This window comes from Dermochelys coriacea, chromosome 7 (genome assembly GCF_009764565.3).
Source record: "Dermochelys coriacea isolate rDerCor1 chromosome 7, rDerCor1.pri.v4, whole genome shotgun sequence".
NCBI classification, from domain to species: domain Eukaryota; kingdom Metazoa; phylum Chordata; order Testudines; family Dermochelyidae; genus Dermochelys; species Dermochelys coriacea.
In genome coordinates, this window is record NC_050074.1 from 89,193,994 (window position 1) to 89,208,602 (window position 14,609).

General features: G+C 37.9%; 1 protein-coding gene across 4 annotated transcripts in view; it reads left to right on the forward strand.

Moving 5' to 3' along the window:
• PCDH15 (protocadherin related 15) overlaps nucleotides 1–14,609 on the forward strand; it is an 811,839-nt gene that overhangs the window by 469,944 nt on the left and 327,286 nt on the right. For all 4 annotated transcript variants that reach the window (XM_043518631.1, XM_043518633.1, XM_038411063.2 and 1 more), the window contains one exon: nucleotides 7,859–8,052. In XM_043518631.1, the coding sequence (XP_043374566.1) occupies nucleotides 7,859–8,052 (194 nt within the window). The remainder of the gene's footprint in view (nucleotides 1–7,858; nucleotides 8,053–14,609) is intronic.

Below are 14,609 nucleotides of genomic sequence, written 5' to 3' on the forward strand. Positions count from 1 at the left end.
ATGCCAGAGATTGGACTGGGATACCTACAGCTCTGCCATATTCTCTGTCAGTGGAAAAGTCCCTATAGGACTGGTTCTGCCAGTGCAGTTTTATAGTGGCTCAAGCTGCACCAAGTGTAAGTTCACCAAAGCCTGGGATATGGAACATTGAATATCCAAAAAATAAAGAGGAATTGAGATTTCTTCACAAAAAATGTGATTTTTTTTTGTATTTGTAAATACCATAGATTGAAATTAAAAGTACTTGAAAGCACATTTCTACTTGCTATTTTGCTATTTTGTTGGGAAATCATTTTGATTTTGATACTGATAAGTATGTGGGTAGTTAATTTAATGAATTTCATATTTGCTACCCCCTTGCATCCTAAAAAAAAATGCAGGGTGCTGTTCTGCCCTACTGGAGGGTAACTGCATAGGAGAGAAAACATTCATTACAAGTTAAACTCATAGATTTACTTCTGTGGGGGTGGAAGGGGAGGAATCAGTGGGTTTTCCATACCCCTGTGGAAGAAGCCATGATGCATGCTCAAGAACTAGATGGATTTCTGGGGATCCACCAGAGCCACAGGGCCATCCTCACGGAAACCCTATACCTCTGAACCAGCTCTGATGCCCCCTGCTCCATGTCCCTTAATTCAGTTGGAGTGGGCAAGTCACTGGAAATGAATAGTTTCTGGTTATAGTGACTTCTGCTGGCTTTCTCAGTGGGCTTGGTGGAGGGAGTAATTTGGCTCCTGCACTGTAACCTGACCTGTCTGGCTTTGTGGATCCTCTACAGCATAGCTTCTACAGAACTGCTAGAAAAGCAGAGAGAGCTGCAAAGGAAGAACTTGCCGCTTTCATAAATCAGGCTCCCATCTGCCTGCAGATAAGAAGAGGGGCAGAGCATTCAAAACAAAGAAGTAAGAGCTATCTCTTCAATTGAGACGGGCGTGGTAGGGTTTGCCTTACTCCCAAGTCAGAATCTACTAGGATTTCTTTTATTTCGGATGTCTGTCCTAAGAGTTGTAATCTTAAGACTGTTTTGTAGGATTGATGCTATTCTCTTCCAGAGGAGGGTCGGGTATTTTGAATAGTTGTGGTTTGTTTTTGTTTTTTTAATAATTATTTGTGCTGTATGAGATAGATTGAATGTCCTGTCCATCTTGAGAATTTATTTTTATCAGACCATTCTGTCTGGTTTTCTAGGAACTGTACAACATTCCACAGCTGAGAAATTAGCAATTAAATAGATCTATTGTTTGGTTTTAATACTGATAACTATGTGGGTAGTTAAAAATGAAACGTGATTATTATTTTGACTTAACTTCACAAAATAGCCTATATGCATACTGGTTAACTTTGGTGGGTGGGGTTAATTTTCTTGTAGGTTTTTCTGTTCTACCTGCCATCATTACCATTGCTGTTAGTAATGTTTGTCTATCATAACTCAGATGATTAAATGAGTTGCATATTAATAAATGGAGTGTGTAGTTGTGTGATAAAATTATACTTTAAACAGGTCATGTAAATGATTCACACCATGTCATTATTTAATTAGACATATCTTTATTTCTATATATAACATATAATTGGAAATAAAATGAAGCAAATGTACAGGAAAGAAATCAGCAAGGAACAGAGAACAGTAATCAAGAAGATGACAGAGCTGAGGAACAAAAAAGCTAGATCTCTGCATAAATTTGCCTTCGGAGGCCAAAAACTTTTTTGGCCTTTGAAAGCCACAAAAGGGATCTTTATTGTATTTTTGTATTGTATTTTTATTCTGTTTACAGAATAACTCCTGAGCTTCCCTTGAAAAGTATGCTCTGCTTCTCTTGTCTGAAACTGTATTTTAAATGTATGAAACAAAAGTAACCAATTTTATTTTTTCTGGGAGAAAATCTCTTGTCGACTTACCTTACTCTTCTCATCGGGGGTAGAATACAGGGGTTGACTGGAGAGCAATCTGCAGTTGATTTGGCAGGTCTTTACTAGACCCGCTAAATCAACCACTGGTGGATCGATCTCAAAGTGTTGATCCGTGCAGTAGTGTAGACCTGCCCTAAAATGTGACATTCTTGAGATTTAACTCCCTATCTTCTAAACAATCAGCATTTTTTCATTTAGCACACATATCTCAGACAATATGTAAAGTAGGATTTTGCAATCCAGTGCACATTAAGTACTGACAATTTGTTAAGAATCTTTTTTTAAAGACCAAATTTTCATATCCTGTATTGCAAATTATACATTTTTGTATTTGCAATGTGCCATGTCTTTGTTCTTGTTGATTTCTTAAACTTACATCTTGCAATGAATCCTGTGCGCATTTGCAGCTAAATTTCAATAAAATATCCTGTAAAAATGCACCTAGAGTTTTCTGCCTGTACTTGTTTACAGACACCTGTGTGTGGCATTCCTGCAGAACAGTATCTAAGCACAAGGTAGATAAGCTGTTAAAAGCAAACAATTGAGAGAATAAGAAGCTAGATATAAGGTAAGAGAAAATTTGGTCCCCAAAGCACATTTTCAATGTTTTATTTCAAGTACAGATAAACCCTGAATATATGAATGTCCACATTAAATGAAATTCATATCTGGTCCCAGGTCTGAATTTTTATTAAAGTCAAAATTAATTTTTATGACACTTTGATTTTAAAATGTATTGCATACCCTTTGAAACTTTGTAAAATCAGGTTTCTCTGCATACATCAAGAAATGCAGTAATATGTAAACTTGATCTAAGGTTCAAAGTGATTGGTTGGAATGGAAAGGGGTTAGTGAAATTGTGTGTCTAAGACCAGGGCTTTAACTGTAGTTTGTTGTGCTCTAATTAGTATTACATTTGATTAGTCCAAATCAATAACTTGATGGAGTATATAATGGATTATATGCACTTTTTCTTGCAGAAGCAATTGCTAAATTACATGGGGAAGCCCAAGAAAAGATGAAAAATGTGCATGTTGCTGTCTAAGCTTTGACAGCCCAGTCATGGCAGTCCTCAGTGGCATATTGCTCCAAATGACTCAGCTGTACTGTTTACATGGTAATTTTCATAAAATTACCCATAATGCTAAAATAAATTTGTACTAATTAAATATGACTTTGAAGAATCAGACTTGTTTGACTGGAACAATCATTCCAAATGTGGATGTTGGGAGACAAACCAGTTTGGCAGATAATATCTGTACAATTCAATTTAGGTCAGCAGGAACTAATCATGTATGGCATTTGGGATTCAGACCAACTTGACTGAAAGTTAGTTCATGACAGATGCGGGACCAATAGAAGTGTTGATGATCATATGTTTATTAGCTTCATAACAGGTTCCCTGAAACTGTCACTTTTAAAGGGACCCGGCTCAAATGGAATAGTCCAGTTCCTCCCCTCAAGTTTAAAGTGATTGAGATTGATCAGAGTTTGTCTACTCATCAAGTATATGGCTTTATAAGATATGATGTTAATAATATTTCTTATTATAGTTTTCCGTTTGCCTGCTACCAAACTAGCTCTTTCTGGGGTGAGTAGCTGTAGAATACATGTCATTTTTATTATTAAAATTATTAATCTTCTTACATTTTGAAGGTAATAAAATTACTTTTACTGTATGCAAGAGACATTTTGAGGAAGTAGAATAAATCCTATTTAGTCTGTTACTTTTTTACGTATTTTGACTTTAAAATATTTCTCAAATCACATTAATTATGAAGCCCTATCACCTGTCATTTGAATTTTGAAAATTATAAACTATGATAGCAGTTCTTGGACTTCAGTTCTACCTTTCAGATATCTTTTTGCCCCAAAAGTTTTATTCAGATTACTTAAATTTTCAAAGCCTCTTTTTTGTAAATTTAATTAACCTTACTAATTTATATATTTGTATATTCAACTGATTTCTCTTATCATGCTGTCACAGTAAAAACTGGTCCTGCCCCAACTGCTGAAGTTAAATATTTAGGACCGTGGATTTTTTTCCCCTTTTTCTTGTGTGTGTTTTTATTGTTGGTGTTCAGTGCAGAAGGGTATTTTAACACTTTAACTATGCCATCAAGTTTTTATAGTAAGTTTTCTTTGGAAGGCTAATGAGTATGAGCAATTGCATAGGGTAAATGTAGAATATTTGATTACAGGAATATGCAGTTTGAGAGATGTTTAAGATATAAAAAACTGTGGCACATCCGTGCTTTTTCACTGGAGGTGCTTCTGCAAACCCTAAGGGAGTATAAAAAGTGGACTTTATGTGATGCAGTTTGATGTGTTGCCTTTATCTAAGCATCACATGGTATTATGTTGAAACACCGAAGGCACCATCATATGGAATGTAGAGCAGTTATGAAACTACACAGTTTATAGGATGTCCTATGCAGAATTTGGCAAGAAAGCACAGAATTAGAGAAGTGTGTTCCATGGACAGTGTGTGACATTTTGATTTGTTTAATGACTTTCTAACATGAGTTACTCACTATTTTGAAGACAATTGAAGGGTTTCATTATTAAAAAATTTCAAACATTCAACCTGAGTATGATACCATGCTACCTCTCAAAAAAGCTGTGGAGAGCTTTGTCTGTTCAAATGAAGTATGTATCACAAAGATAGTTCAAAATAAACTTTAAATGAGCTGAATATGATAGAACTTTAATTTATAAAAAACCTTTAACATACCTTTGTTCACTTATATTGCACTTAGAAATGCACCTTATATTGCTATACTGTATGTGAAGACAATAATGCACTTCAATTTTAGAGTCAGTGCATCTTACCTAGGGTACAGTTAATCATAACTATCTATATCTTATTTAATCCATTGTTGCTTCTTGAGAAAGGGTTGATTCTACAACCAGCATAGTGTGCAACAGCAGTAACAGCCTCTGTCACCTGCTGCATGCTGAATCCATAATTTGAATGTTGGATCTACCAATACATCCAGATCATTTCCTCTTATCATATTAACTAATTCAGTGCATTTATACTATACTGAACTTGGGTATTGTTTTTGACTAAGTGCCTCACTCTGCACATTACAATTGATATTCCACTGAGCCTATTTGTGTACTCTATCAATATTCTGAAAAAAAGCTGCATCCCTTAGTGTTTCATTCACTCCCTGTAGCTTAGAATCATATGTAAATGTAATTATCGTGCATGCTACATCTTTGGTTGTACTCTCCCTGCTTGCTCTAGTGGCAGGATACTGTGTATGTTTTCCTTCTTCTTGTCTCCCTTTCACCAGGGGTCTTGGAAGCAGATGGCTCTAGGGTTGTAAATAATATTCTCTGAACTGCAGTGGCATGACCTGGGCTGGCAGTGTAATAATATGTTGATTAATAGGTTACATTATATTCTAATCCAGGAGAGGATTTGAGTGACAGGCTGGCAATAGGCCACCTCCACACATGCTTCTGCCAGCCTATTGAGTGTTGCAGGGGCAAAGAAGAGGATTTCTGGCTCCCAGACAGTTACCTGAACCTGCCTCCATGTTTGCTGACTCTGTGGCTGCATTAGGGGCTGTGGGAGCAAGAAAGCAGGAAGGCAGAGGAACTTTAAGTCAGAGCTGCTTAGTGTGGGTTCTTACAGTTTTCCATATCTCCTGTTGTTCTTTTCCTGTATGAACTGATGCCTATTGATGCTTCATACCTTCTGCTGCCCAACACCAAACATGAGCAGCAGGGGATCGAGTTGTGAAATTGTTTTTTTGTCACTTTCATTTCATCGCTTTTCACCCCAGAAGGTGAGCTGATGGACAGTGCTGCCGGTACATGCTCTATGGCTGGCAGCCAAAGATTCCAGTATGTCATGTTGATGTATTGGCTGCTATCTATATCAACAAACTACATACTTGGGAAGAAAATATTCATCATTGATCCGTTAAGAGTTACTGGAATTCACAGGTTTTATCTTTGGAGTTTCCAGTACCCAGCACAACACACACACATCTCTGACTCAGAACTGAGGAAACTAGGCCCTAGGTGTTGCTTCCCACCTCCCCACCCTTCCCCACTCTTGGGGGAAAACTACAGAGAGGAACCAGCTAGAGATGCAGCCATTAGGAAGCAGCAGAAGCAGCCAAATTACAGACCATGAGACATTCAGAGAACTTCTTACAGTTTTACTGAAGTTTGTCTGCACCGTGCTGATTAACTGTTTGCTCTACCCCTCCCCTCCCTCACAGTCTCTTCACCTCCTCAGCTGAACTCCATGCTTGCCCCTCTTAGTCTGCCCCCAGCCCTGTTCCCCTCACCGCTCTTTCGTTCAGTGTCCCATCTCCCTTCACTTTTCTTAACATTTAACTGATCCCTTTCTAATTACAGTCCCTCCTCAACCCCTCACCCTCTCAAAACCATGGAACTAATGTGATGTTTGCTTCCATTACATTGTTCACTCTGCTTGTGTGCTATATCCCTTTCCCCCACCCTGTGTCTGTCTTGTCTATTAGATTGTAAACTTTTTGGAACAGGGACTGTCTGCCACTCTTTGTACAGTGCCTAGCACAATGGGACCCTATTCCTGATTGGTCCTTAAGCACTAACCTAATAAACCTGCTTAATATTGATACTTCAACTATTTTCCCCACATCTGAGTGTAGCAGAATGCAATACCTCTTTTTTCATTTTGTGAATGTGGTGTTAATTAAGATGACTGTTCTAATGCCTGATATAAAGTTCAAGGGACAAGGACCACCACTGATTTATTTATAAATATTTATGTACTTTTTATGGAATAATCTGTTCATTCTGCATATGGAAAGAGAAATGCTAAAATGTGCATACTTTTGATCTGTTCTCAAGAAATATAGTCTTCCTGAATCCCAAGCAACTGAAGTGAAAACATTGCCTACTTGTTCTATATATGTCTGTTGTGTAAATATAGTGCACTGATGATGATGATGATGATGATGTCCATTCAATACAGGATATGCCTGTAGTTCCAAATCAGCTTAGTGCACTTGGTAAAAAACACACATTCCCTATATCTCGTATCAGGGACTGTGAATATCATATACTAATAATACACTAGGAATAAGAAGCAAGAGCTGCTGTATATCTCATTACAAAGATAGGAATCTACCATTTCCAATGGCATAAACTCTTATTTCTAGCCCTAATGGATCATAAGATATCTGACCTTAAAGTTGCACATCCTGGGTATCAGAGCTTTACAATTTTTTGGGAAATATGTCAAAAACAGAGTTGCAATAAATGGTTTTGGATTTCCTCTGCATAGTATCTCTCTCTCTCTCTCGGTGATGTGTGTGTGAATGTGCACCTTTATTATTTCACTTAGACTCAGTTATCTAATCAGTCTGTGGTACACTCCTAGTGCCACTGTCCACAAATGATAATGCCATTGTTCCCCACCTTAACATGAACATGTTTTTATGCAAGACTTGACTATTGTAAGTTTTGGCAGCAACCGCACTATCCCAATATAGTTTTAAGGAAGACAGAGGCAGGGAACCTTTCCATGAATAAACTTCAGACCCGCAATTCAAACATTTATTTTATTCTTGTAAATAACATGTTTGGTTGGGGTATTTTTAGGCAGTGGGGGAAATTCCTATCAATAAAGAATAACATCAGTGTTGTATTAATTAGCCTTTCATTAATACTTAGATTTCATGTAGCTTACTCGCAGTCCTAAATTCAGGATTGGTTGTTTTGGATTTTTTTTCCTGATGTAGGATTTCCTTTTACTCATTTTATGATGTTCTAATTTTAAATTACATTTTCCTATGACAATATTTTTAGTAAGTAGATGCAGAGTGTTTCTTCTTCCTTTGAAAACTTTCTTCTCCAAAGCAAAATCCCTTGTTGAGAGAAAATAAAATAGAATGGAAGGTTGATTCTTAAGTATTTACATTCTGATTTTCAATTGCAGCTCAGTGCCATAGACGCAGACCAAGGGCCAAATGGGCAGATCATGTATGGAATTCTGGCTGGGGACCAGGGAGACTTCATCATTAATGATCGAACGGGCCTTATCACCATCGCTCCAGGAGTTGTATTGTCAGTAGGGAGGTCCTATGCTCTCACTGTCAAAGCATCTGACAGTGCTCCTCCTGCACAGAGAAGGTAATTAATTATATAATAAAAAGTATTTTTAACCTATGTCTATCCAAGCAATTAAATTTAAGAAGCACAGAGTATTCTTATTCGTAAAAATCTGCAGTGCATCGGGCATTCAGAGGGATATGGCTTCCATTTACTCTGTTTTGTGTGTTGATCACTTCAACTTTTCTTTTGATAAGTACTATATTAGAAATTAGTCTAAGTCTTGCATTTTCCTGGCTTATTTACATATTCTCTGCAGCTCACAACTTTCACAATTCAAGGAGAATTAAATATCTCCTTTTTAAAATTAAATTATTACCTGTTGAATTTTATCTGTCCTTGTTTGTATGAAAAATTAAAAGTGAAAGAAAGGAAGATAGATGTTGTTTGTTCTGGACATTGTTTGCTATGATGCAGAAATGATTAATAATAGTATTTTCAGAATGATCCCTCAGCTGGCAACTGCCTTCTGCCCAGGTGACGAGGTATTATAGTATTCATGTTCATCTGGACTTGGCTTATTTTGTCACATAAATTGCAAGCTGTGCAAATAATGAAGTACACACCACTAAAACCTAAATTCACACCAGCAAAGTCATTTAATGTCTAATCTCAGACTACTGTCAGATCAGAGCAGTTTGTATGTTCTCTGTGGTTGGCTCAGAATTGTTGTGTTCCCCAGATAAACTATCCAGTCCCACTTTCCTGCTTCTTTTGTTCTTGATTTCTGTGTTCTGAAAATAAGCAAAAATGTTGGCACTTCACTGTTTTGTAGAGAAATACATAACAATGGTTGAGATGACATGTTCTGGGCCCAATGCCAGTAAGGCGTTGTTGTGCTGAAAATGTGACAAGTCCATTCTCCAATTAAGGGGACTGGGAGAAGCCTTGTGTAAACGCACCTCTCAAATGTTCCTCACATTCACAAATGGGGCAGTCAATGTAAGAGAAAGATATCATCATGTGAGTTTACCCAGATGCCTCTCCCCTGCCCCCCAAGACCATCTTTGATGGCTAGATTGAGCTGGGGTGTTATTTGTTTATTCCAAATTACTATATATTTCCAAATTATTGGAATATGCTGATCCATTAGACTATTTACAAACTAAGCTCTGTAAACGTGATCTTATTGTTTTTACATTTTGTTTTCCCTTCCCTCTTATCGTGTGTTACACTCCTCTGTTGCACCATGTTTCAATTTAGACTGTAAGCTCTTTGATGCAGACATTATGTAGTCTTATATATTTGTATAGTGCGTAGCACGCTGTGTCCCTGATTAGTTGGCTTTGAAATACAAATAATAAATATGCCATTCCAAATAGCTATTGAAGTTCATTCTCAGATGTTTCTCCCTTGACCACTAGCATTGAACAGGAAGATCTTTAAGGTTGTTAAAATATTTAAAGCATTTGACTCAAAAGCTAGCTCTCTTAGTATTCATGGTGTCCATTACACCCTGGTCCAAGGTAGACTTTTCATTCTGTACAACACTTTTTTCACTAGTAATAAACCCTTTACCAAATCTTTAAAGAATTATTAACACGTGCCCTAAGATCTAAAGTTTAATGGTATCCTTCTGGGAGATGAATTCCATACGTCTATTAGGAAGGCTACTTATTACAATATTTGCCGAAAGCAAGTTAAGATCTCACTTCTTGTAGTTCCATTGATCTATTTTGTTATAGACTTATGACATATTTTTTTCAAAAAAGACTAATGGTTTGGGATGCCTCAGTTTTTGAGCGTCCAACATGAGCTGCATGCAAGGACCTGACTTCCAGAGAGTGGATGTTCAGAACTTGCAGTAAATCAGGCCTCTCTCAGGCATCTTAAGTGAATCACCCAAAACTACTAGACAGAGATTAGACAAGGTTTATCGAACATAGACAGATGGCAACAGAAGAAAGTGTCTGAAAATTACTCACTTGGCTTTAAAGTTAAATAATGCACACAGGCTTATTTTATTTCATTCAGATAAATAGAATCTTTTAATAAATGTCTTAATTTATATTAAGGGTGTAACTTCACTATTCTCAGCTTTCATGAAAGCTTATGCTCAAATAAATTTGTTAGTCTCTAAGGTGCCATAAGTACTCCTTTTCTTTTTGCAAATACAGACTAACACGGCTGCGACTCTGAAACCTGATACCAGAGCAATCGTTTGAATAAATGGCAATGGATTTTGCTTGTTCGTTTATTAAAGAATCAAGCAAGAGTGCCAACTTGCACTCTTGTTACTGGCTATTGTCATGGAATCCTTTGCTCAGATAGTATGTGACAACATGCACAGTACAGTACACATTGTACGTGGGGTACATCACAAAGCAGAGCTGCATATGGATGGGATCTTGCTGTTTTTGACGACTTTGAGGAGATAAAGATGTTTAAATCTTTGCAAAAGTGTATGGGTTTAAGATGAAGTTTGACAAATCTGAAATTTTTTTGGGGGAAAAAAATCCTGGCAGCTAAAGAATGTGTTCTATAACGAAATTTCAGTTCAAATATATATCTCACTCCCTGTGGTTCTTGTGGCGAAGATCTCTTAGGATCTGGAACAGCTTTATGACTTTAATTTTTACTCATGAATACAACAAATAAGAAGACAGTGTGATCTGTGGAACACACATACAATCTTATTGGAGGATGGCTAATATTCAGAGGAAGATTTCTCCAGTTGTTATATTTCAGTCCCTCCCATAATAATTCCAGACAGAATTCTAACATACATACAGGACATTCTTTAAATATTTTATCTTAGAGAAAAAGAGTCCAAGAATTAATGACGTTACACAAACCCTAACAATGACGGGCCAGAGGAGCAGTACCAAATCTAATGCGCTCTTGCAAAATATGCCAGTGTAGTAGTAGTAGTAGTAGTAGTGTAGTAGACTGAGGGATGCGATGAGCCAAACAGACCCTGATGCACACTGTCCAGGTTTGCAAAATAAAGTGAAGTGGCATCAATCTAGATATTGGGGGGGGGGGGGGGGAATTACTCTAGGCAGGTTCTTTTAATAGTTTTGGGAAGTTGAGGAGAATGTTTGGCTCTGACTCAATATTATAAAGGAACAGTGGTGCATTGCTTATAGAGCAGCTCAAAGAGAGGGTACAGTCTTTAAGGAAAAAATGACTACCAGATAGAAATTCTTTTTGTTTCCCCAGAAAGCTTGAGGGGATCTATTTGGACAGACCTGGAAGCAAGCTTTAGACTAGGTCTTGTTTCTGTCACTTTGTCTTTATACAGCAAATAAACAAAGGAGAACATTAGAATTCTAGTAAAGAGCTGAAAAGATCTGTTATTAATAGTACTCGTATATTTAGATAGCTTAAAAAATTAAACCAATCTATAGCACAAGATGAGATAAGTGATGTGTAACTGATATTTTTCTGGAAGATTAGAAAACTAAATATTTCAATTCACTCACTCAAAAATTCATTTGCCTACTTACCATGTTTCCTTTTTAAAGTATAGGGAAATACAGAAGTTTTTTCGTGTAACACTGTGTAGTAATTGAGGTCAAATATTAACTTTTTAATGGTGACTACTATATACTGAGAATTTTATAGAATCAAATTTATTAGTGGTTTTAGACTAATCTACAGCTGATGGCATTTCATGGCTAAAGGCTACGCAATTGACTTCATTGGTTCAGGATGTCATCCTAGGGATATAGATGTTTATTTAGTTGAAGAGTGATCTAATTCAATAAAGTACAATGGTTCTACTTATAAAGCTTCTTCCTTGGAAGACTTTGTGAGAGAAATTTCTTATATACTTAGAATAGGGGAATACAGCTGGATTTTCTCTCAAATGTGACTATTATTCCTGGGAAAAAGTAAGAAATCTTAATGGGGTTTAGTAAGAGGCCAATAAGAAGTATAGAAACAAGAAATAGTAATTTAGAGGAGAAAAAAAATCTCATTGTCAAACAAAGTAATAAATGACTGGATTCTGCTTTGTGAATTCTAATTTAAAATTAACTGAATTCTATATCTTATTTTTGATTAACACTTCAAATTAATGGTTTGTAATTCATTATAGCCATATGGTAAGATACTATACTCAATCAATCAATATTGATTGAATATCAATATTCTTAAGATATCCATTATTAGCTAGACTTAGTAACATGGTATAAGTGTATTAAATTATATTTAATTACATTAATCAAGGACAAATGTTTCATGCTTAATTCTATCAGCTTTTCGTTATTTATAGTTAAAAAGCCATTCATGAGCAATTTCCAGTGTACTGACAAAAAGGAAAGGCATTTGTCATATATGAGCAATTATAGAGCAGATGTTAAGGTTTCCTGTCCTCTTCCAGTTCTTCTTAGACTGCAGGATCATTACAGTTAATGATGAAAACGATCCACCAGATCAGGTCCATTCATCTGCCCATCTACATCATAACATTCTTGGAAAAAACATACTGCATGTAAATGCGTTTTCTCTTTGAAGGCTGTCTACATGATGCAATATGTCCTCAGAAATGAGAGTCCACTAATATGCATACAAATCTCTTCGTACTTGTACATACATGCTAGCATACTTTAAAAGAGTGCTGATGAGCAGTTGGTGTACACTGGCCTGGATAGTGATCAATTTCTGTGTAGCCAGGGAGACCTAAATGAGAAGGAGTCCCTCCCCCTTTGTGTAACTACTGAGGGTCCCATCTCACCTGTGTTGCCTGAACTGAAGACTCCACAAGGGGATGAAGAGAGAAGACAGAAAATGAATCCAATCTCTCCAATGCCACTTTGGGAATGGTGTGGCTTTTCATAGCCCCCTATATGGGCAACGTGGTGTTCAAAGGAGCTTGAAAAAGAACCTCTTTATTCAGTGACCAGTTCCATCTTTCTCTGCAGTTGCCCTCCCCCAGACCTCCTGTCTGGGAACCTATGTTGTTTAAAGGCACAGTTTCCAAAACCACATAATCTTTTCACAGCTAGAATCAAATAATAACAATTAACAAACAACATTTATGTAACACAATTTTAAATACGTGTAACCAACCTAGTTACAAACAATGGTCAATTAATCCCTCAGGTGTCTTGTATTGTCACTTGAACTTGCAAATCACCCTTGAAATATTAGAAACAACTGTTGTCAGGAAGCAGTAAGTCCATTTGCTCTGGCAGAATAATGTCCTGGGGCTTGGTTATCTTGACCTGTTGTGGTTGTTGCCTAACTGAGACATTCTCAGGCAAAGCAACCAAACTTAATGCCTCTTATATCCCTCCCTAGTGGAAGTAATTGAAGGCATCATCCATTCCACCACAGTAAATGTTCAGCTGGGATGACGATCTTATATGACATCTATGTTGATTGCAACCATTGATTACTATCATAGATGTACACTATGTGATGTTCGTGAAGTGATTGCTGCTCTCAGGACTCCAAATCATGCTGCTCTTTTTGTTTAGCTTTATCTGCCTCTTTATACTTCTGCAAATCCCCAGTTCCTCTGAGATCAGCATCTAACATTACGGTATTCTAGTTCTCAGAGATCTGTTAAAATGAATGAACACAAGTTACAAACCATGTTTTGCTGGTGCCCTCCTGTACTTTAACAGTACTTTAACAGTACTAAGTACATATGAGACTCTGCATCCTTCTTCAATAGCTGCTTTATTATTTTAACATCAGTTTCCATCATCCCATTGGATTAGAGATAATGGGGACTAGTAGTTACATGTCTAAACTCAATGTAATGAAGCAGAGAAACCACCTACAAGCATGGAAGGGGTTAAAGAGAGTCTTCAGGCTCAGCTAGCCCTGTTCTGTTATAGTTGCAGCTAATGTGAGGCCTGTAGAGGGGAAGAGGAGGAGATAACCCAGCTCAGTTCATGGCTGACTGGTGAAGAGGCAGGAGCTAGCTGCCTCCCTACCCGAGGTGAAGGATCACTAATCTGCCAGCTGAGTAAGTCATCAGGATGCAAGAACTGTCTTCCTGGCCAAAGGAGGCTGAGGAAGAGTCCTGAGAGCACCCTGTCTATGAGGAGCTCGAGTGACCGAAGCATGGAGATCTTGTGGGGATTCCAAGCTCACCAAACTTACAACTGCCTCACCCAGAAAAATCTGGGACCACAACAGGATGCCACCCAGGGCCTATGAGGGGGCACTACTAGAGAAAAGCCACCACAGCAACTTGGACTATAGGGGCCTGACACGGAGCATAACTTACCTACTGGCTGTCTTAGGAATTAGCTCTTCACCCTCTTCTTGGGGTGTCTCACCCACCCTCACCTCTACTCCTGGACCCACATCACTCCCAGGACAATGGCGTCCTCTTCATGACAGTGCCCTCCAGCTGTGCCACACTCCATGTTCTCCCCTTCCGGGGGACCTGCAATCTCTGCCCAGTCACTTCCCTCAGTGGCAACTGTAGTCCATTGTCCCAGGGCCTCTTCCCATGCAGCTCCAGCACTCTCTTCTGCCCTTACCTCAGGGTCTCAGCCTGCAGGCCCTAGCAGCCATCCAGAATCGCTCTCTAGCTCCACAGTCCCTGTTTGCAGCACTGAATTGTTCCAGGTTGTCAAGGTTCCTTCCCCACTCTGAACGCTAGGGTACAGATG